Raw genomic sequence first — 25,145 nt, forward strand, 5'->3', positions numbered from 1 at the left:
TCTACTGTGCAACTAACTGGGTTCTAAGGAATCTCTTTACCTAGGTGGGCTATGATATGGTAAGATCTGCATCTTCACAAAGTCAGTGACCAGTAGAGGAGTTGAGGTATGGGTGTGTATTATCAGTATATAGTGAGAACCACATTCCATGCTCTGACAAGACACCAGGTCACTGTGTCACAGGTTCTCACGAAACCCCAACTCACTAGTCAACCATTCCTAAAAGATTGGCTGCATGAACTGAGTCTTGTAAAAATAAAATGCAAAGAGATAGTGCAAGGGATGAGAAAGGAAGACATACAGAATAGTGTGCAAAGCCATGAGCACTAGAATATGCTTGTTTAAGAAACTGCTATAAAAACTGAAGAAATAAGTGGGGATGGGGTTCTACATAAGGATACAGGAGCAAGTGGGGGCCAGAACCTGGAGGGTCTTTAGGACACTAGAGAAAGTTCCCATTGTTCTGTGGTCTGCCCATATGACCAAATGCCATTTTGACAGTATATATAAAGCTTGGGAAATTCTGGTTTCTACCCAAGGGTCACTTCAATCCCAAGTCATGGAGTGACAACTACTAGCAGACTGAAGAGACACGTATCAGGAAAATCACAGGACACAGGTGAGCGATATTTTCCCAGGTTGCTATACTTAAGATTCTCTTTCTCACTTGCTCCCTCTCTCCTTTTTTTTTTTAAAGTGAGACAAATGCCCTTGGCTGTTTGTTGACAGTGTCTTCATAACACCTGCTAGAGTAAGCAGCAGATTTCAGTAATACTTAAAAGTTAAGGAGAAGCCAGCTCTGTTTGCTCAATGGTTAAACAAACAAACAAACAAACCAAAAAACAAAAACAAACAAACAAACAAAAAACCACTGACCTCTGACATTTTAGGTCCAAGCTAACAAAATGAATCTACCAATATATGTTAAAATGCAGATACCCTTTGACTCACCAGTTGCATTGCTAGGAGTAGATCTTAAGAGACGTGCAAAAGATAAGCACAGCAGAGTATTCACTGAGTACAAAAATATACATGAAGGCATTATGAACAAAAGAGAAAAATTAGAAACAAACCAATATCAATATATGGATGGAAACTATGAAATCTTATAGAGGAATTAAAGAAATGAGACTCATCTGTTAGAGTAAGAAAAGCTACAGAGTACAGGATAATCAAATATTCTCATTTATGTTAAAAACAATCTGTAAAGGGATTAAGGTATACATTTGTTGTGATAAGCACTGGATGATGCACAGAACTGCTGAGCACTCTCTTGTACACCCAAAACTAATACAACACTGTATGTTAACAACACTGGAATTAAAACAGAAAAGGACAATGAAGACAGAAAGTAGACTGGTGGTTTCCAGGGTATGAGGGGAGGGATGGAGATGCTCCAGAGTCAGGAAGTGACCAGGGCTGTACAATACTAATAACAAGGGAGTTACCTGCTTTCAAAGGTGAAATTTTATGGTATGTGAACTCTTTCATAATAAAAGCAAACCTGAGATATATGTAATATGTATGTGTTATGGAGGTTGTGGGGTATTTAAAGGAGACATTAACTCTATCTACAACTACATTCTCCAAACACAGGCACCACCAAGGCTGAGACTCAACTGGAAATAACCATGGAGAAATAGCCACAATGCTTTCTCATGAAGTACCCAGTGTCCTCTGGGACACAATGCTTGCATCAAAGAAATAATAATTTTGTGTGTCATGTTCCAGGTTTTAGAGATGAATTCTCCTTGCAACAGGGGCCACAAAAATCCAATCCAATAAAATCAACCGGCACTGAAACATAGGGTCAAAACTCTACAGGCTTTATTAATCCTTAACACACTTTCTTAAATAGACTCTTACTTGGTGAAATGCTCCAAATGAAATTTCAGCAAGTGAAGTTTCCTGAGCAGCCCCTTTTAAGGGTGGTTGAACTTCAGGGTTACAATTAAAATTATTTTTTTTTTTTTGGTAAAGTACAATTTTTAACAACGTGCATAACAACAAAAATAGAGGGGCTATCAATCAAATAGTAGCTTTTATGACTCTGGTGTTCATCAATGGATTGAAGACATAGAGGCTTTGATAGGAAGAGCCATCGAAATGGAAAGGTGTGTGAGTGTATGGGCATATTGTCTCTATGGTATGTATTTGTGTCTAATTATCTCTGGACAACCTAGGTTGCACTATAGATAGTATAAACCTAATTGTTTAAAGATCATAACAGAAAACATGCAGACGATACAATACAGATGCTCTCTCACACACATATCCTTCACCAGCGCGATATTTATCAAACCATTTACAGGCAGTTACTCTGACCCCGGCTTACTAGATTTTTAGTTAGTCATACTACCCCCAACCTTCGCTGCCTTAAGGAAACAAAAATAAATTATTCTTGGCTCCTGAGCCCAATTCCAATGTGTAGAGAAGGTTTTTCTGCAGCACCAAAAATCCTCTGGACACCAACTTGGTGTTCTTAAAATTCAACTCAATTCTGATCTCCACCAACCTGCAGACAGATCAGAGTCCAGAGGCAGGGGTTCAGTCCTACTGCCCCCCCCCCCCACTTCCCACTTCAGAGGCTAGTTAGTCGCAAACCCAGGTTCTCACATGTGCTTCTGACCCACTGACTATAGCCTGGAGGTTCCAACCACCTCCTCCTCAGGTTAGATCAATTTATTGGAGCACCTTACATAATGCAGAGAAATATTTTATGTACTAGATCACTGGCTTATCATAAAAGGGTATAACCCAGGGGCAGCCAGAAGGAAGAGATGCAAGGACAATGTGTGGGGAAAGGGTGCAGAGTTTCCCTGACCTTCCCAGGCATCATTCTCTCAGCACCCAACAGGGAAACTCTTGGAACCTTCTTTGGATTTTTAAGGAGGATTCAATACATAGGCATGACTGATTAAATCACTGACCATTAGCTATTGACGGGACATCCAGCCCATCTCCCCTCCATCCTAGGAGATCAAGGGGGTGGTAGTGGAAATTCTAACCCTCTAATCACTTGTTTTTTTCTCCTGCTAACCAGGGCCCACCCTCGAGTGGGATCCCAAAGTCAACCTCATGAACATAGCAAAAGACCTTAGTAGCTCTCAGGAGTAAGGAAATAGCCAGGGTTTTAGGAGTTCAGTGCCAGAAACAGGAAGAAGGCCACATAGATATTTATTTTCAGTCACAGTATCACAGTCCCAGAGCTCGATATGGTCCAGTTAAAGCAGGTACCTCCATACCTGAGAGGCATTTAAAGACAAGCCCCAGTCAAGAACCTGAAATGAACTGTGCGAACAAAAGCATCTTCTCAGTTGCTTTTAGAGTGTTTCCACCCTTCCCTTCAGTGGAAAACACTGAGCTCCGGGGCTAAGGCAATAGTTTTGGTCTTTTAATAGAAAGCCTCAAAAAAAAAAAAAAAAAAAACCCAAAAACAAAAAAACAAAAACAAAAAACAAAAACAGCCTCTAAGGAATTTTCAGCTAAGCAGTAGGAGAAGCAGATTTAAATATATTAATACTATATTACATTATTTATTATGTAAAAGTGTGTGTGTGTGTGTATGTGTGTGTGTGTGTGTGTGTGAGTGTGTGTGTGTGTATTCCCAGTGTACTGTGAAATGAGATGGTAGATTGGGACCTACCCTCCTTATTTATTTTGTATCAAAAATATCCAACATTGCTGTTTCATTGTTGCTATTTTATGCTAAACTCAGGATTTAAGTTCCAAAACAAGTTACTTGCCGCATCAAGAAAACGTGGCTCCTTCATGTCTCCCAATGGCTCTGTATTCACTAGGAATTAACTTTTCTGATTTATTCTAATTCTCACAGCTATTGAATAATAGGCTTTTAAACAATTATGGGAGTAATGGCCAATGGGTTAGACTGCTTATTACAGAATATATGGAGATTGTAGGTATAAAATTAGACTATTAAAAAACAATAATTTCCTAAAGGGAGAAGAGTAACTGCTTTCACTAACAGTACTTTCACCTACATTCTAAAAGGAAAAGATTAAAATGATGTAGGGACTACATACACTGATATTTTCTATGATTTCTTTTAACTAAGATAGTTTCTAGAACATCCCCTAAGTTTAACGGTTTCCTTACTTTGTAGAAAAACTTTGCATCTAATACAAATATCTCAATTCAAAGGTCGTTATATAATATTACATTTAAATAATAAATTTTACTGTGGACATAAAAAATATAATAGGAAAAAAAACAGGACCTGTGGTAGGTTCATAGAAGTAAAAAAGTTTTATTAAATTTATTATCAGTCATAATTTCATCAGAGATTTACAATGATATCATCTGAGCTATCTACTTACTCTGTTTAAGTCTTTGTTAGGCCTGACATTTATCAAAAAACAACAACAAGAAGCTTTTGTATTCAACAGGGGTCTTCTAGAATGTGAAACAGTTTTCTGTTACTATCATTGAGTTATTTTAAATATTACTCCTGCATTTTATTATAGTACTAGCAAAAATCACACTGCAGCTAGCTTAATGTTTGAGTAAAAAAAAAAAAAAAAAAGAAAAAGAAAAACAAAACAAAACAAAACAAAAAAAGCCCAGTGCTCTTAATATAATGATTTTTAGAATGAATTATTAGCTACTTCCATTGTCATATGAATTAGAATTCATAACAAAGAAAGGAAATGAAAGGTAGGAAAATTTTTTTTAAATTTGTTTTGTTGATGTTTCCACTATAAAAAGCCTTGTCAAGTTCTCTTTTGTAATTTTTATAATGTAGAAGGTGTCTTTCCACTGTGCATATTTTTCAGGAATATATTTCTATTTTAATTTTATTGCAGAGTTAATTGACTTAGGAAGGAAGCAGCTAAAACCCATTTTAAAAAATGCAATTATTTAAAGCAAGGGTGCAGGAGGATGCGGGTAAGGAAGCACTGGGGCAAGTTGGTGATTATCCTAGTTTTATTTAGTAATAAAATTAAAAGAAAATTATAAGATTAGCACACACCCAACGATTACTTATAACACCACATTTCCTTCCTACATATATACATCTATTTTACTCTCATGTTTTAACCACAAAACAATAGGAACATTTAGCTAGCTGAAGATAATTAAGACCATTAAGAATCATGGTGTCTGAACAATTTATTTTCCTACTCATTGTTTGAAAATAAATACTATCCCTATTGGATTAAAATTAAAAAAAAAAGCTTTGCTCTGTAACTGCACCTTCCCAAAATAGAATTTTGAGAGTTTTCAAAGGCCTTGGGTTACATTTTCTAAACTGCTTGACCAGATGAACTTGACCTTCTAGGCAAGATTCTTATATTTGTTCCTGTAGAGAAAAGGAATATGAACATTTTTCTTGCTGTTTCCTTTATATAATATTTGAGTGACCTGAGGCAATGTAGTTTATTCTCCTTTTTTCTTAAGACAAGCTCCTTTTTCTGTTTCCTTTTAAGTAAAAACGTAAAGGTCAGATTATCATTTCACAAAATGCTCCATTCAGCTGAGGTGATTCTAGCTTCTCTCACTATAATATGCCTTCACTAATTATTTCATAACTCATTTAAATGGGAGGCATTCTGGAAGGAAATTCACTGCAACAACTCCTCAAGTAACTAATTATTTTTTTTTTAACACAGGGGAATTTTAATTATAATGCCTGTGTTATTTAAAAGCAGTGTGTGACAATTTGCATCTTGAAACATCTATTGTAATAAGGAAGAAGAAAAAAATATACTGCTGAATGAAATAACAATTCGAGTAAAGGCAATTTAGTTGGCCTTTTATTTGCTTGATTTTCAAGAAAAAGAAAGAAAAAAATGCTAACTGAGCCTGAATTATGAAACCACTTACAAAGATTAAAAGATAAGAAAAATCTTACCCCTATAAAAATATATATATAAGCTTATTTTTAAAGTTATATGTTCTCTATACTTTAGGAGATATTCATCGTGTGTCATCATTTAATGCATAATGATGGTAGCAAAATCTCTCATTTGAGAAGAAAACAACCAAATCATAGTGTTTTCCCACAGGGAGCTGATATTTTTGAGGGACTAAATGGATAAATAAAACCTATTATTATTATTATTATTATTATGACAATGACTACTCTTTCCCTTTGTTTACATTTTGGAAAGTTTTCTTGGTTAAAAATAAATGACTACTTAGGAAATTATTCACAGTGTCCTTATATCTAATCCTCAGATTGAGAAGCAAAGTCACAAGGGAATAAATATGTGCCAGAGTTAGAGAATGTGGGTTCCACTTTCTGCCTGTAGAAAGTTCTCTATTAATCTGGGTATCTGTATCACAGAGCCTTTTTGAGCATTATGAGCTAATGTATATGAATATACTGTACAAAGAGGAAAAGATCATACAAAAGTCAGTGGTTTTAATAGTCAAGAAGTAAATGCTTAAAAATTAACAAAAGAAGAATCTACCTGTATACAGATGCTCTATGATGTATCCTGCAATCGGTGTCCATTTACCTGAGAAGGAGCGGATCCCAGTGCATCCCCAAGAGAGTAAATACAAGAAGAGGTCATACTTGGGTTCCAGCTGTGATCCTCAGAGCCCAGCAGGGGAAGTGAGTGGGCAAGGGTCTGGCTGGTTGGGTGGGTGTGTGGGTGGCAGATGGGAGGGATTAGTATCAAGGAAAATAAACAAGATGGTACTTTCATGATTATGCAGTGGAGCTTGGCAGTGATATGGTTTTCTTACACACTGGCATTGACTCCCCTCTCCTCTAGAGGAGAGGGGGTTATGTTAAACTCTCAGACTAGACCAAAACTCCTGTGAACTCAGCTTCAGTGAATCTTTTCCAGTTGGAAGGACAATAAGAAGGCTCCATTGAGAGGACTGACCAGCATCTTTTTCTGAAATGATAACAGCAGTTGCATGATCTAGAACTCCTGGTTTGACCAGTACAAATTACATTGGCTTCATGGACAGAACACTAGATTAAGTTGTGAAAAATGAACCTTGTAGTCAAACAGATTTTAGCACAGCTTGCCAACAAACTGCATAGATTCAACTTTTAAAAACTCAATTCAGGCTTGCCAGTGTGTGCTTATAGATTGCAAAAGCAGATATCTGATCCAAGAGGACAATATTTATAGCTCACGATTTGTAGCCTATATTTCTTTTTCTCCTAATCCCTCCAAAAATGTTCTGAATCATCACAAGGAATATTCAAAGTTGTCATTCCTTAATAATACTAATTGCAGTAACATCATAACATCCATTTTAGGTCAATTTGTACCATTACTGCTGCCATTGAATAAGAATTTACTCTGTACCAGAGCTTTCCATGCTAAATGTTCTTTAAAAGCCAGCACAGCCTTAGGAGGTAGGTTATTGTTATGTCAATTTTACAGAAGAGAATTCAAAGGCTCAGAGAGCTGGCAACATCTGGAGTAGGGAAAATGTGTGTGGACTGGTCCATGCTCATCGTGATGTTATGGATTTCAGAAGGGATGAGGGATTGGCACATGCCTTTCTTATTTTTTTAAGTAGCATATCGATATCCCAGCATAGTCCATTTCTACTTCCAAAGTCCTCAATAGTTAGTTCCTTTATAGACTACTGAGATATAAATCAAATTATTCCAATAATTTATCAACTAGTTTGATATAAAGAAAATCACTCCAACTCTGTCCATCAAGTAGTTGTTTAATCTCATCAAGCTCAAAAAAAAAAAAAAAAAAAAAAAAAAGAAAGAAAGAAAGAAAGAGAGAGAGAGAAGTTGAGGAGCAGGAGGAAAACAAAGATGACACTGACAGTTGAGTAGCCAAAGGCAAGCTACTCCATCACGGACCAGTTTGTCATGAAGATTATTCTTATTCCGCGCAGAAAGCAGTAGAGACCCCAGGGGCTCAAGAGAAACTTTTGCCCCCCTCTTAACTATACAGAGTAATCTAAATTGGAGGTCTTCACCCAGAACAAGGATTATCAGTGGAAATAAATTTTATTTGAAAATTTTTGCCATCCATATGGCAGGGCAAACCTCTAGTTACCAAACTTCTTTTCTTCCTCTCATTGCCCCATGAAATGCATTCTTTTCTTCTGAAATCCAAAAGCACTACCCCTACTCCTTAGTTCAGAATGATGTAGATACCTCATTTTGTCTGTGTCTTTGGAATTTCCATGTCTGTGTGGATTCCCTCTATGCATGCTATTAAATTCTATTTTCTCCTGTTAATCTGTTCTATGTCAATCTGGTTCTTAGTCCAGCTAGATGGACCCTTGAAAGGGACACAAATTCTTTCTCCCCTACAATGGAAACCTCTCCATATAGGCACAGCTCCATGTGTTCACTGGCAAAGCAAATAGCTAATGAATAAGTACAAAACATGCCCAACACTCTGGTAGGTATAGAGCGGGGATGGGAAGGAGAAGCTTCGCAGATAGAGTTTGTCTCTGCTTCTCTCTTTAAAAGTCTCAATCTAGAAGGCTAAACAGAAATATCCATGGCAGAGAAATACTGCACCATTTTAGACTAGAGCTTACTGGATACAAATAAAAATTCCCCAGTTTCAGCCAGTACAGGCCAAGCTGCTTTCAAATGGAATAATAGCCCCTACTGATAGAACTTGCAATTCTCAGGAATGCCAAGAGACAATAGCTTGTGACACTGAGACTTTTTTTTTTTTTAAGAGAGGGAGAGAAGTAAGGAGGTGCCAAAGGAGAGCTAGAGAAAGAATCTTAAGCAGGCTCCATGCCCACCACTGGGGGGCCCATCTCACAACTCTGAGATCATGACCTGAGCCAAAATCAAGAGTTGGAAGCTCAACCAAGTCACATGGGCACCCTATACTGAGACTTTTAATAAGATGTTAGACGGATGGTAGCCCTTGGCTTATCTTTCCTACTCCCCCACTCCGGCTTCAGCTAAGTGCACAGTTAGGTTGAAGAGTTTGAAGAGCATGTGAGAAGTTCCTAGAAAATTGGATGAATGGTGCAAGTCAAGAGCACAGTACGGAACGTTCTGATTGATTAAAGATAGATTTCATTTGCCACATTTCTTTCTCCTGAAAGACACTTTGAGAAAGCAAAAGGTGGAAGAGAGGCGTTATTATTTTAAATGGACTCTATACCACACTTGAGGGTACAAAACAGGTTTTTTGGTGCGTTTTTTTGTTTGTTTTGTTTTTTTCATTCACACAAAGCTGACTGTTACCTTTTAGCAGTGACTGGTTTATTGACTGCTAATGCTTTAAAAATGAGATTAAATCAAGCCCATGGTCTTTATTACAAGGAAGATATATGCCCCTTGTGCATTCCAGTCGTTTGGCAATCTTAACCTCGACAGACATAACATTGATGTATGCTGTGTTGCCAAACAGCATGGTAAGTGTTTAAAATGCTGTGAACAGCCTTATTGCCTTGAAATGATACAATCTAATATTAGATTGTAACTCAGTGACTGAATCTGCCAACCCGTCCTTCTACAGAATAGGAAAGTTGAAGTTACTTTGTTTTAATATCTCACAGGGAAGGGATCATTCTTCATTTCACCATTGAAACAGAGCGGGTAAAAGTGAATCTAGATTGCAGGGAAACAGAAACCACAAAGAATCAGGTCATTTTCATTAACAGCACATATGCATCTGCCTTTTAGTACTGTCGAAACGCCAGCCTAGAAATTCTTACGCTAGAAAAATTGAATCGCACCCTTTCCACTTCACTTGGAATATTTTGGCAAAGCGGATTTTACCTTAATCCTCGGCGTTTATTCCACTTGTTCCTTTTAATCAATCATAATTAATATAGACTTTCAGTCCTCTCTGTACTTTATGCTCATCAATCAAATTCCAGGCATCCATCACTCAAAGGACCCAGGGGGCTGATAGCCTCGGTTTGCATGATCAGAATGCCACCTCACGTGCTTCCTGAGTAAAGAGGACTTTCTTCTCAGGACACCATCAGGTGGGTCGACAGAACATTCAAGTTTTCCTTGAGACTGAGGGCTTGGTTCTTAGGGCATGGTACTTTCAAATGCTAAAACCCAGTCAGTCCTGGTTAAAACCGGATGGTTGCCCACTGTCTCTCTAGGTGAAGACTTGCCCCCTATCCAAGACATTTTTGCTCAGGCAAAGTCTGGTTTGTGACACTCTTTTGTGGCACAAAACCAGATTTCTGGGCTGAGTGTGTATCAGTATGCAATATCCGCAATATCTGATTTTCTATGCTGTCACCTGACAAGAGCATCTCTTGCAGATTTTAGCTTCCTCGTACCCTCGGTAGAATGAGTGCTGGAGTGGTGGTCCTGTCCAATTGTCCTAGCACACGTTATTGCTGAAAATGAGTCTTCATTCTTATCAGTATTCTAGATTTTAGACAAAATGGGACCTGGGAAAAGAAGCCCATATCAAATGGTTGCCCTCTTGGTTTAATTGCAAATTGTTATTTCTCATTTGGAAATCTGTATGTTGCAGTTCAAGCCATTATCATTAAACAAAATACACTGCTCTGAAGGGGGGAAAAAAAGAAAGAAAGAAAAAGGAAAGAAAAAAGCTCTGCAAAATGTCAGGATTAGTGATTCTCTAAAATGGAATTAATTAGGAAATCATTTTTCCTAATATTTTCAACTAATGAAAAGTCCTCCCCACAGACACAGGTAGTATATCAACTTGAGACAGTCTTTGTTTCTGAAAATCTCATTTTCAGAATGGTTGCTCAGATCCTTCCACTGTTTTCCAAGCAATTAAGGAGAAAGTAAGTCAAAATCATAAGGGAATATGCATTTATCTTTTTTACATTGTTCCCTTATCCTAAAAATGCATACTTTTTCTACAAAGATAATTTCCTTATTCCCAAAAAAAGGAATAAGAAGAGTTGGAGAAGGAGGAGGAAAAAAAGGAAGAATCCACTTACCTGCTACAGCAACTTTCGCTGTCCGACTAATGATTGACCCAGAATCTCCTAAAGATGCCTCACATTGGTAAAGTCCCTCATCGGGCTTGTGGTGCCTGGAGTGAAGTATGTTTTGTATCAACAGAGAGCCATTTGGAAGTTGCTGCTTCCTTTCATCCATTCCCAAGGCCAGGTGGACGCCATCTTTCTTCCACTTGATCATCGGGACTCCCCGGTCAGACTCCGCAGAGCAGTTCAGGAGGACATTTCCTCCCCGCATGGTAACAGCATCGGAAGGCTCCGACAGGAAGCGCAGTGATGTGAAAGGCTTAATCTGGAAACCTGGAGCAAGAAAGCAAGAGGGAAATAAATATGTTCACTTAATCAAAGGGATCACAGGCTTTCATATTCTGCTTCTTCTTTACAAAACTTTTCAAAACAGCAGGGGCCTTTGAAAAATATCAAAGAATAAATGATATTCTGTTAAAGGAACAAAACAAACAAAGACGCCCCAGTTGAGCTAACCAAATTAATGAAACAATTGACCGAGAAAGTAATAATGTGAGAAATTAAAAATTCATACAAATCTAAGTATGGCCATCACTAAGTATAAGTCAATGCTTAAATATATAGACAGAAAAAGCTAATATTTTCCAAATAAAACTAGATATTTTAAAGTAACAATGCTTAATAGTGGAGAAGCAGTAGTAGTCCCCTAGGATTTGGGGGACTTAAAAAAAATATTTTTTTAAATTAATATATAATGTATTATTAGCCTCAGGGGTACAGGTCTGTGAATCGCCAGGTTTACACTTCACAGCACTCACCATAGCACAGACCCTCCTCAATGCCCAAAACCTCACCACCCTCTCCCAAACCCTCTCCCCTCGGCAACCCTCAGTTTGTTTGGTGAGATTTTGAGTCTCTCATGGTTTGTCTCCCTCCCAATCCCATCTTGTTTCATTTATTCCTTCCTACCCCTAAACTGGGGGACATTTTCTATCTCTGCATTTTGTACCCATTAATTATTTGAAAAAAATTTACTCAGATACGTCATTTCATTAACAACAACAGCAACAAAAATCAACTGAACACCATAAAGAAAGTCATTTAGAACAAAGCTCTGGTGAGATTTAAAATAGGTAACAAATCCCCACTTGCAGAAGCAAGTCAATCATGCCACTACCTATAATCAGAAATCCCTGAAGTGTCTTAATTTCCATCTGAATGTTGTTCATGAGCCAGGAAATCTAAGTGAATGTTATATTATATTCGGTTTCTCTCTCTCTCTCTCTTTTTTTTTCTGTAAACATAAATGAACATAAGAAATCGACAGGAGGAAGAGAAAGTCATTGAAGAATCCTGAGGGGGTGAAATAAGTATAATTAGTTAAAGTATATTATATTCAGGGCTCACAAAATAGCATTTAGCGGAATGCTAGGTTGTTGAATCACAGGCTTTGGCAAGGTTTTTGGAAGTCACTGGGCTCACCCTCTGCTCAAACAAGTGTATGCCTAAATCATTCGAGTTGAATTACTTTTGATTTCATTTTTTAACCATCTCTGGGGCTAGGGATTCTACAATGGCCCTTGGTATCTTGTTTTTACTATTTACTTGTTCTTAGAGTAACTGAATTTTCTTGTTTCTATTTAATCTCGAATTTTGTTCTGAATTGCTTTGTGTGAAAACACAGAGGAGATGGACATTTCTTTTTAAGAGCCCTTTATTCTTCTGAAGCATTTAATTTCTCTAAAAATACCACCTAAATTATGTTTTAGCCTTCATGTGTTTCAGGATAATAACCCCAATTTCATTAGCTTCCTTAATTTTTCTGTGATGGAAACAATTACTTGTGTGTGTGTACTTTGCATAAACTTTCTAGTTTTCTATCATTTAAAAGGCAGGCATCTAAATTGCCTGTCATCAACATTCTCTTAAAGGATTGGTCCATCCTAGCTCCAATGGATAGATTCTTTCTTAACTTTGTATATGCCCACTTTCCTGCAAAGATAAAAGCTGGACAGTTTCACACTGTTCCTGTACAATGTTACCTGTCCTACCCAATTTTTCTAAGCCTTCTATCTGAAGCCTCTTATCTTGCTCCTCTGTTGAACTTCTCCCAGTGAACTGTAGCATTTACCCTCATACACTCCTCTCATCCAATGAGACCATTCACCCAAAGAAAGCAGCCAGAACTTTGCTCAGATTAATATAAATTATAAAATTGCAGTGAGCAGTTAAGTCTACCAGAAGTGACATTGGTAAAAAATCTCAAAAGAGACAGCCTAGCCCCCTCACTGCCCATGAAGCTCCTCCTAACCCCGAAATCATCTTAGTGTAGCCAACTTACTTTTTACTGCCCATTTTTCTAGGGAGAATTAGATCAGATTAGGGGTCTGGATATTTAGCTCTTGGTCCTGGCATTACTACGTAGAGATCCATGACTCAAATAAGTCTTTCAAATCCTCAGAATTTCAAATCCTCAGTTCCTTCATCTGTAAAGTGAGGGCATTGAACTAAACCATCTCTAAATTTCAACATCTAGTTTGGAAACTCTCAGAGCTAGGATGGGTTGAAGGCATCCATTAAGAGAATCCTGCTCTGAGCTTACTGAGATGCAAACCGATGTTGCTGTAAATGACTCCCCCATGTCTACATGATACCCTCCTTTATAAGAAAAGAAACACAAGTCAGTGAACACCTCACTTGAGATACCAACGCTGGGAAAGCAGAGAGGAGTTCCAATGTCCTTGAATGTCAAGATATTTCACTAGAGTAATACTGCATTTTCCGTACAAGTGACATTAGCAGGGTAGAAATAAATTTAGAATTCAAGACCATGCAACCGTATTAAAAAGCATTTATTGCTTTTTGGTTCTTCCCGGGGCCTATATTTTAAACAACAATTTCATGTTGAACACCTGATTTATGTCACAGAACACATAATACATTGAATGCAGCTGTTTATGACAGCATGTTAATGAGTATATGTGCCCATTATCACAAATAAATAATCCACTTAATCTGAAACAAGGAGTTTATGACAGTTTCCAGTGCTGTGAGTACATAATTTAGGAAAGTTAAATAAAAATTAACTTTTCTTCAAAATGACTACCCTTGCATTTTGCAGGAAATTTGAGCTTCTGGACTCCTTATAACAATTACATTTTTAAAGCATTGCTGAGGAATACAGGTATCTCATTGCTTTAAGTAACTTGAATTAGTTACTTTGTTTTTAGAAAAAATGGTCTCAGGTCAACAGAATCTGTTGAGAAGCAATACATATGTGTCCAATGTTCCTCTTCTCAAAGTTCCAGTCTATGCAGACAAAGCTGCTTATATTCCCTTCGGTAATATTCTAACAGGGGCTTCAGAAATGCCCCACTAACACAGTACACTGACTCCAATTTAGGTTGCCCCCTTTTCTACTCCTCTTAGGGTACTCTTAGGGTACTCATTTCCCCCGGAGGGGTTTTGCCTGCCAGTATGTCACCTTTTAATCTTTTAATATGAAATAATTTTTATCCAATTGTTTCATCCAAGAATCCCTATCTGAAATCAACTACACTGGTCCAATGTTTGAGCAGAGAAAGATACATGATAACATTGGAGCCGGTAGCTCAAAAAGTTGTGGTTGGAATTTGGATGGGGGACAGATTGCCTGGCAAATGAGTGAAAGAAATAACCAGAAAGCAACAGAAGAATGCTTTCGAAGAGTTAAATTTCACAGAGGATTTTACATTAGATTGACTATGGTAGGGATTTTGTCCAGAAGAAAGCTAACTAGATAAGTTTTTGTTTGTTTAGGTTTGGTTTTATTTTTAAGAGACAGTGGTCCTTCTGTTGAAACTTTCTTTAAATAGTAACGTTTCTCAGCCTCATTTAATAAAAGAAGTGATCTTATGGCTTGCTGTAAAATTAAATGATTCATTATATTTTGGAGAAATCTATTTGAGAGTACCTTGATACCATCCACTAAGAAATCTGAATGACTGAGTCTGATAGCAGAGTTCCTGATTAGCATGAGTGAGTGCCTCTTCTCTCTCCTAATGTTGGCTTGGGAAGATCTCCAGATCTTCTCAGGGTAGGATTTAGGCATAGAGCCAAAGATGTCTTTAACCAGTTGGTCTTTTCTTATTTGTGTCAGTCTGAGAAAAAGTAATAAAGTGTCATATTGTTCTTGGACATGATTCTTTATTTTCATCTTCTGAAAGACCGTATTTTTTAAGCACATAATAACAAAGCAAATCCTTCAATGTTTTTCCAATATAGATATAGAGGAGGGCTTGATAGGTGCTCCAAAGGAGAAATACCAACATTTATTTGCTTTGGTTTTGTCAGACATAAATAAGCATCAGAATAATACTCTCAGAGCCATTCAAAGTTTATATTAATTGAATATCCAGAGATTGAAAAGATCTGTAATGTGTTTTAGAAACTCGCCAAAATAATCAAACAAATAGTAAAAATCTCTCTGTTAGAGTAAGTTCCTTTGTGTATGCCTTCCTTCTCATATTTTTCTTAATGTCAAAGGTCATTCAGTCACAGAGGCAGACTAACTTAGAGTGGGTTTTTTAAAGTATGACATTTTATCTACAATATCAAACATTGTTAAGTGTGAAAAATAATTCCTCACGGAGTCAGAAATTCTTTTCCAAGTCCAAAATGTAAAAGCTTCTGGTTAAAGCAATAAAGGCTAAAAAAATGAAATTTATGAAAAGTAGCATAAAAGTAAAAAGCAGCTCCTGAAAAAATTTTAAGATTATAAAATGTCGAACAAGTCCCCATAGCACATGCTTTGCATAATTTTATCTCTTTTCAAATCACAAAACTTTCACTTTGGGATGCTTGGAGATTTAGATGATCCCCAGTTTTTGTAATCAACGCAGAAAACTCTGCCATCGTTATCTCTTCTTAGAAATAGATGCTACCGCATCTGCTTCTCCTGCATTAAGGAAATACATCTCCACTGAAGAAAAGTAAAATTGTTCTGTGAATGGCAGAATACCCTTTTAAGTCATCAAACACCAATTTTAAGTACAATTATAACTCTGGACTTCAGCCCTAAAGAAAGTATATAATGGTTCTGAGGCTTTGGTATGGGAAATTTAAAAAGCAAAGCAAAGCAAAACAAAACAAAAGAATTAAAAGACCCCCTAACTATATGTAACCTTAACTGGATTTGGGATATCCGAATATAAATTCCAAAGCAGTGATTCTCAAACCACAGATCCCAGAGTAGCAACAGCAATACCAGGAACCTGTTAGGATTTTAGAACCTGTACGATCTCAGGCCTCACCCCAGACCTACCCAATCAGTAGTAACTTTGGGGATAGAGACCCACAGGGCTTAATCAGCCTAACAGGAGATTTTTGTATTCACTGAATCTTGACAACTGCTTCTCCAAGGTATCTGGTGGCCTGGACTAGAGCATTGTTGTCCTTGTGTTCTTTGTACTTCCCTGTTACAATTCTCCATAGTTGGGAAATGTATGTAATTTGGGTCAGTTATTTTTCTAAGTAGGGAAATGAAGTTATAGGGATGACCCAGGGAGGCAAATAACTGAACGCCTTCTCAACACATATTTTATTAATATTTGCAGCACACTTCTCTTTGAAAGTTTAAAAAATAGTGGAGAAAGGGCCAAGAAAGAGGGTTATTGTTGACAATATGCCTGCTTTTCCCTCTGTAACCAGCACTTAGTTTGGACCCCAAATGGTTGTACTCCATTAAGCCAATTTTAAATTCCAGTCAACTGAACATTTAGAGTGCTCGTTGGAGTATCCTTGGTTCTTTATACAAGGAGCTGTCAAAGGATGTCTTTTTTCAACTATGATAGCTACAGTCCTCTTTCAAAAGGAGTTTTGGTAAATATAGTAATCTCTATCAGATTGCACTTCTTTCATTACATGTTATGTCCATGGTGTAACTGTAGCCTTTTAAACCACTGGAACTCTAGACACTTGCTTGGCTGAACTACCCCTCAATTCAGTGTAGTATCTAGATGGGCAAAACCATAATTGTACTCATTCTGCTGCTGTCTGGGGTGTGGATACAATAGGTGCTCTATCTTAATGCAAGACTTTAACCTCAGTCAGCCCAGAGCAAGACAGGAGGACCAGATCAAGTGACCACTGGGACTTCTGTGAAATGCCAGTGCTTTCTTTTCTACTTTGTTAAGAGACAAAGTAAAAATAATTGTCAAAAGATGGGGTTGTATTTTTTCTTTTTTAATTGTGTACATGCCAGTCTTTGCAAAAGACTAGCATATTTTGAAGCTGTTCAACTTCAAGAAAATTTTTTTATCACTAACAGATGGGAATTAGAAATGAATTAGATGTTATAGGACTTATTCCTTAATTTAAATGATGCAAAGGAAGACTTATCAGGAAGAAATACAGGTACATTTTATTATGGCAATGTATCAAGTATCATTGAATTGTAGGGAAGCTATGGATGGAAAATTTAAATTAAAAATTTTAAAGGACACTGCAAGTTCCTCCCCCATTACAGTTGCCAGATTTAGCAAGTAAAAAATTAAAGATATCAGTCATATTTGAATTTCAGATAAACAACAAATAATGGTTTCATATAAATATGTCCTAAATGCTTATATTTAATAAATACTGCATAAGGCATACTTATCCAAAAACATTATTTGTTGCTTACCCCAAATTCACATTTAACTGGACATCCTGTATTTTCAACCATATCCCCATGAATTCACTTCCTTGAAATAATGGCAAGAGTGATCAAATACCATGTGAATGCCATCCTACTCCACTCAGTTCTCACATATCTGAAGAGAAGAGCAAACTCTTGGAAAGCTACCATGATTGAATCAAGAAAAGTGATTTCCGTGTCAGGACGTTTGCTGACCTAGTCCAATACCACCAAATATCCATGGAGAAAGGTTGTTGAACTCGATTTGTTCTTGACACAGTGATTCTTTTCTCTTCCCTTTTACAAGACAGAGAGCAAAACTCAGAAATATAAATACATGATGTGAAGTTCAAGAAGCAACTGTCCCAGCAGAAATTGCTTAGTGAGCCCACACAGAGGAACCGCATCAGACATGCTGAGCACATGGCATCTTCCACAAGGCAGAGGAAGCTTTGCTAAGATCTGAGGTTTTTATAGGGTGAGAACTGTGTGCCCCAAGCAACTGTCTGAGTGTCCTCTGGCTAAATCCAGTAGTAAGGAGAAATGATAAGGGCCAAGACGACAGAGTAGCCGAGTACCCTCCCCATCCTTTTGCTGCTTTAAGAGCTAAATCTCTGAACCACGGCTTGATTTTGCTGTGTGATACTGGGGAAATTGTAATGGGATTTTTTTTTTTTCCCCCAGCTCAACAGGTAACACAGTCTGACATCTAGGTTATCATTCCCTGGGCCTCCTGCAAAATTAACATTTAAAAGAGAAACTTTGATGTGCTGCTTAATCTGCCCTGGGTTTGAACCTTTAACCCCCCTCATTTTACTTAAATATAAGCTGGCTTTCTCCTCCCCTTGTGTTTTTCATCAGTCTTTCTCAAAGTAGAGGGATGGACAGCTTTTCATGAAGGCACAGCTGTCAATGAGAATAATAAGGAAGACTATTCAGAATATTCAGCAAAAGTACCAGTTAATGGGTTCCCAGTGCATAAGAATAACTCCATCTGGATGACAGTGAAGAGAGGGCAAGCTTTGAAGATGCCATTAATTTTGAGGGGACTAATGGACTTTTAATCAAGTTACTTGCATTTACTGTACACAAATAAACAAATGTGGACACAAAACCAAATACAATAATTGCCTATAATCCTGTTCACCTAGTGAAAACCGTTGTTAAAGTTTATGTGCATTTCCTTCTAAGAAATGATTCATTTTTTGATTCATAGTGATTTGCTTTATTATTCACATGGTTGTAATAATATTTGAGAGAAAAAGAGAGAGACAGAGATAGAGGGAGAGAGAGCACTCGCCCATAAGAGAGTGCACACAATCTGGTCTCTTTTATAAGGCCTTTAATCTCATCATGGGGTCTCCACCCTCATGACCTCAAATAAACCCAATTACCTGCCAAAGTCTCCACCTTGAAGAACTCTGTATGGAGAGTGAAGGGTATAAGGTCCCCAGGTGTGAGCATGACTGGGCTTTCCCAGGAAAGGAGAGAGACCTATAGGACAGGACTGATCAGTCTGAGGGAGAAGAGTTCAAGGAGATTAGGTGGAGAGGACAATGGGAGGTGTGTAGGACCTTGTAGACAAGCAAAAGAAGTTTGTTTTAACGGACAAAGATGGAAACCTAAAGGAGCATTTTGACCCAAAAGTGAAAAGGTCCAACTTATATTTTAAAGCAGTAGCTCTCATTAGAGAAAGATTTTTGTCCCCTGGGAGACATCTGGCAAATGTCTGGAGACATTTTTGGTTATCATAAATGGGAAGGTGCTATTGGTGTCTAGTGGGGAAAGACCAGGGATGATGTCATACAGGCTATAGTGCACAGGGCAGCACTTCACAAGAGAGAATCCTCCAGTTCCAAACATCACTAACTTGAGGATGAGAAACCCTATTGCAAAAGGTCACCTTGGTTGCTGTGTTAAGGACAGGGGTCATCAGAGGTCAGGAAACTGGCCGGCAGGTTACTTCCATCATCCAGGTGAGAAATAATGGGACTGAGAGGAAACTCCTGCAGTGGAAGTGTAAGAAATGGTCAGATTCCGAATCCATTCTGAAGGTAGAGCCGTGGGGTTGTTGAGGGATTAAATGTGGATTTTTCAAAAACAAAAAAAAAGGAAAAGTCCCAGATGACTCCAACTAGGTCAATAGAGCAATTTATGCAATTTATATGCAAAAAAGGCATACTGTCTGTTGCAAAAGAAAGCTCTCAGCACAAGAGGTCAAGAGACCTGAGTTCAGTTGCTTAATTCTGTCACTCGCCAAGCCTGGGCCACACCCTTGGAAATCCATGTACTCACCAACAGAACAAGGACATTGGACTAGCTAACTTCTAGGTGTCTTCAGCTCTAATATTTGTGAGTTCATCCCTATTAACTTTGCTGCGTACAAAAATTTTACTCTTAAGGTTAGGAGGAAATTTGTTATATGAAGAGATTTGCTATGATCACCCTGTGATCAGTTTATCACAGACGCATATGAGTCCACAAAGAGGTGCAGTTACTGGAAGTGTCAAGAGACCAACAACCACCTACCTCATTATCCATAAAATAGAAGGAGAGTCTAATCTTTCCCCTTGAAGATAAAAGACTGTAGAGGTCACTCTGCCGACAAAGCAAGGCAGCTTTATTATGATTCATGAGAAATGAAGTATTCATCTTGTGGAAACTGCTGTTACAAATATAAAGGATTAATCCCATAAAGGTCTGACAGGTCCAGAGAAAGCCTTAAAAATTCAGCAAACCTCATGGTTGATACTGCGGTATGAAGACTGATGTGGGGACCCATACTGATAAAACATTTGTGTTATAATGAGTCCTATTTTCTCAAAATGGAGGCCAAACAGTGGTTTTCATTAAAATGCTGTCATTCATTTTGTTGTGATATTTACCATATCCTGTTTGAGCAGAAAAGTGATATTTTCCTGCTAAGCCCATAAATGACATCAAGAAGAAAAACCTATAATGATAAGAGGAACACCAGCTTTGGAACTGGGAGCAAATGAGTTTTAAAACATTCAGGTCAGTGTTTATTAAACACTGTATGTTATTAATTGGTGATTTAAGTTTCATGGGAGATGACTTGAGAGTGAGGATGAGGTTTCTTTGGAAAATCAGAACCATAAGGGAATTTCTGAACCCTACATATGTACCATGTGCATGATTTATGTGAACTTCAAGGATGAAGGAACTCTGTATGTGTCCCTCACCTAAAGGATCTAAAAGATGAAGAATCAAGTGCATTACTTACTAATAAGGGCTTACTGCATGAATGAATTAGTTCCTGTAATTTCCTGAAATGTTCTAATCAGAGCCTTCGTTAGAATCCAGTGGTTATTGCCTTGGACCTGCCTGGCCACCAGGAGGGCCGCCAGTGTTGCTGGTTCTCTGTGCCTATACAGTAGTTCAGGTTGAACACGGGGGCCAAGGAATGATTGACTAATTATAAATCTTAAGCTAGTAAAGTAATAAACATGAACTCTCATCAGGTTCCCATTTAACAAAATGGAAAAGTTAGACACAGGCCTTGCAGAGATGGGACATCTCATGGAACAGCAGTGACTGCTCCGGTTCCCCAAGAGACAGCGTTTCATTCTCCTTCCCTTGAGGTTCTATTCTTTCTATAACACAACATATTCCTAAGAGTTTCTTCCTTATTTTACTGAAAACTTCAAGGGAGCAGAAATAAATTACATTTGTTTATCTCACACAATCCTTAGTAGTCTTTTTCTATCTCAGAGGTATTTAATATTTATTGAATAAACTTTATACCCAAAAACATGAATAATTTAGGAAAATTCCTTAAATCAGTGAGAGAAAAATCATAACATGCATGACCTAATTCTCCTAAGCGGACTTTGAGTGACGGAGATGACTAGATATTGCTGTCAATAAAGCGAAAATCAATACCCACAATGATAACATTTTCCCTGCATATTTGGAGGCGAGACTGGCCAACGCTTTCTGTCAAGAGCCAGATGGTACATGGTTTTTAGCTTTCTGAGCCAAAGGCAACCCTGAGGATATTATATAAGTACTTATATAATGATTTAAGAGTTAACTATTTAAAAACGTCTACGCCATTATTAAACAAACAAACAAAAACCGGCAGAGGGCCAAGTCTGGTCCACTGTCAGGCTACAGTCTTTGGCCCCTGTTCTGGGCAGATGATGCTGCTGATTGACAGGTACCAGCGATTCAAGCCTGGAGCTGCCACCTTGTGCTCAACTCCCTACTTTAAACACTGCATTCCTCTTGGCGATAGATTTCCCATTTACAAGAGCTTTTTTTTTTTTTTTTTTTTAAAGATTTTATTTATTTATTTATTTGGCACAGAGAGAGAGATCACAAGTAGGCAGAGAGGCCGGCAGAGAGAGGAGGAAGCAGGCTCTCCACTCAGCAGAGAGCCCGATGCAGGACTTGATCCCAGGACTCTGGAATCATGTCCTGAGCTGAAGGCAGAGGCTTAACCATTGAGCCACCCAGGCGCCCCTACAAGAGCTTTAACAAGAATATCCAGTCTATAGGCTGTGCATTCATTATACTTCTTCATTCACTCACACATATTATTAAGCATCTATCAAATGCTTACATAGCTCCCCAGCTACCCTGTTCCTTCCAACAGCCCTCCAGTTCAGGGCCACAGATCCTTTATCACCCCTTTTCTTCTTGTCCTTCTTGCTGCCTCTATACATTCCCTGGCCTGTCTAATGTCCCTGTGCCCTGCCGTACCGATTCCAGAGACTCAGCAGACGGAACTGAGGAATTTTGTGGAAAATATATTTTTGTAATTGTTGATGATATACAAAACACAGGCTCTTAACATATTATCATTTACTAAAAAGCCATAGAGAAAGGCAGAACAGCCTTGTTAGCTTTTTACCTCTTGCATGAATAAGCATTCAAGGTAAGGGAAAAGCTGTTTCTTTGTTTCCTCATTGCAATGAAGCCAGTAATCTAGCCCACTGCCCCAGTACAGCTGAGTTTTTCATTGGCTTTAAAAAGGCTACAAAATTTTGGTTATGCTTGATGAATAAATCCTGGAAACCTACTGTATACCACAGTGTTTATAGTTAACAATACTATATTATATACCCAGGCATTTGCTAGGAGGCCATATATTATGTTAAGTGTTTTTAATCACAAAAGAAAATTTTAAAAAGAGGGTGACAGAAAATTTTTGGAGTTGATGGTTATGCTTATGCCATTGATGGTAGAGATGGCTTCATAGGTTGATGCTTATCTCTAAAGTCATCTAGTATATATTAAAGATGCACAACTTTTTCTCTATCAAGCATGCCTCAGTAAAGTGGCTTTTAAAAAAAATAAAAGGTGTATAGGTAATTCAGAGCTAGGGAACTGTCACAGTGTCACCAACAGTGCCTTGTGGGTTCGTGGTGGTTTAACTACTTTTTACCATTCTTGGATAAGCTTCTCTCCAGTTACTTTTCATGTATTTATCTTATTCCAACTTTAACAAATTTCTTTCATATTGTCACTAATTAAAAAAAAAAATCATAAGAACCAAAACAATGATTGTCTATGCCACCATTTAGAAATAGTAAAAGCCTAAAATTTATCTAAATAATAAACAGCAGGTTCCCTGGAATGATAGAAACTGTAATTCCATTAAAGAGTCCAAGTGTTAGCATAAAACACTCAGAAGCAAATTTACACACAACTCTCTGCTGACAAGCAAAACTGAGAGCAGAAAATGGGCTGAGTTTACGGAGTGTAGCACACTGATCTCTTTCTTAAATGTGGGCTTGTGCACAATTCATCAGCTGTAGACACTTTCCCCCCAAAACCCAGAATCCCAGACAAATACATCTGTTTCCTGTTGTCTTCTGCCCCTCCTTCAAGTTCATTCCTAATGTCCTCAGCTCTTTCATCCTCACATTATATCCAGGTCAAAAAAGCCAGGGACTTAATAGATGACACCGAAACAAAAAAAGGGAAGGGGGTTATAACATTTTGATTTGTATGTTATATACCAAGATTGTAATTTTATTTATCTGTTAAAGATTGTTAAAGATTTTATTTATTTATTTGAGAGAGAGAGAGAGAACAAACACACACCAAAAGGGAGGAAGGGGAAAGGGAGAGAGAGGAGCAGAGGAGCAGACCCCCCACTGAGCAAGGAGCCTGACAACACCTGCTGGATCCCGGGACCCTGGGATGATGCCCTGAACCACGGCAGATGCTTAACCAACTGAGCCACCCACGTGCCCCAGACTATAGTTTTAAAAGCCATAATTATTTTACATATTAAATCATACTACCAAACATGTTATTATCTTTTTAGGAAAACTAAATAAATGAAATCCCTTTTTTTTTTCTCTCCACTTAAAAAAAATATATGAAAAATAGGTCCTTGCTATTGTGTATCCAGGGGAATGAGTACCATAGACATGAAAAGAATTGAAAACTATCCGAGTCACTTCCGTAAGGCCAGATGCACTCCCTTGTGCATGGGTTGGTCTGGGAGATGGGGCTGGGCTCATTCACTGCTTCAGTCGTGGGCTAGTGTTGAATTAAGACTTGATGAAGGTTTGTACTGTAGCTTACAAACCCTGTATTCCTTCTCTGCTTATTTTTTCTTGTATTTCTAGTAACTTACCTAGAATTTACATGGCAGCCTCATTCGATCTTATTGAGCAGGAAGAGACTGTTAACTGTATTTTGCAGGCAGCAAAAAAATGGCCCGGAGAGAACTCTCTTGACTAAGGTCATAGGGCTTGGAAAATCTAGCTTTTTGTCTTAATTCTACCTAGGAATCATTCTTTCTGCTTTTTATCCAAATCCTTTCTTTTTCTCAAGGTACACAGAAGTAGAATACATAGCCAAGTAGAGCCAAACCAGCTCAGAGGTGGAACAGACAAAAACACATGGTAGTAATTGAAATGTTTGGTACAGACGGTGCTTAGCTAAGCTACTGTTATTTCAGAAAATCCGTCAAACAGGGTTGAAGCCTTTTGGTCATGTGACTATGTAATCTGGGAAGAGGTTTAAGTCTGATTCTGTATACCCCAAATCACCTGGTATAAAATGACTTCACCATTTTGTATAGATTTTGTCACCCAGTTCAGTCCTGGAAGGGTGAGTCTCGGATTAACACAGTGAACATTGGCAGGAGAAGGATAAGGGTCTGGGAGTGACTGGAAAGGGTCTTTGTGGATGGGGGAGGCGGGAAACGAGGCCAAAGTAGCAATACCAAATCAGAAAAGCTTTGTCTATTTTCTCTTTGAGGTTGTCACAGAATCATGAACAAAAAATTTAAAAAGCCTGTATTTGTCCCACATAACTAAATCTATGAAGAGTCAAGGCATTTGATCATTAGAAATTATTAGTATCAGACTTCTCAAATTTTGATTTTGTCCATAATATTTGTATTAATCTACCACATATATTAATACCTGATTTACTGCCCTCAAAGTCAAGAACTAAGCCTAAAATCTTGTTTAAATCTTCTTTTCCTTTTGTGTTTAGCACTGATGAACACATATTGAAAAGAAAAAAAAAAAAAAGCACTGAATGGTGTTGCTCTCAGGGAAGAAGAATCTCTTACTATCTTTGACATGAACCAAAGGGGAATGAACAAAAACGAGTGAACTTTGAGCTTCCTTTAGTAATTACTTTC

General features: G+C 37.8%; 1 protein-coding gene across 1 annotated transcript in view; it reads right to left on the bottom strand.

Moving 5' to 3' along the window:
• DCC (DCC netrin 1 receptor) overlaps nt 1-11,185 on the bottom strand; it is a 769,602-nt gene extending 758,417 nt beyond the window's left edge. Inside the window, exon 1 of the mRNA XM_059139941.1 lies at nt 10,870-11,185. Within this exon, the coding sequence (XP_058995924.1) occupies nt 10,870-11,128 (259 nt within the window). The 5' untranslated portion in view covers nt 11,129-11,185. The remainder of the gene's footprint in view (nt 1-10,869) is intronic.
• Nucleotides 11,186-25,145: the final 13,960 nt, after the last annotated feature.

The sequence above is a fragment of the Mustela lutreola genome, chromosome 11, assembly GCF_030435805.1.
Source record: "Mustela lutreola isolate mMusLut2 chromosome 11, mMusLut2.pri, whole genome shotgun sequence".
Lineage (NCBI taxonomy): Eukaryota > Metazoa > Chordata > Mammalia > Carnivora > Mustelidae > Mustela > Mustela lutreola.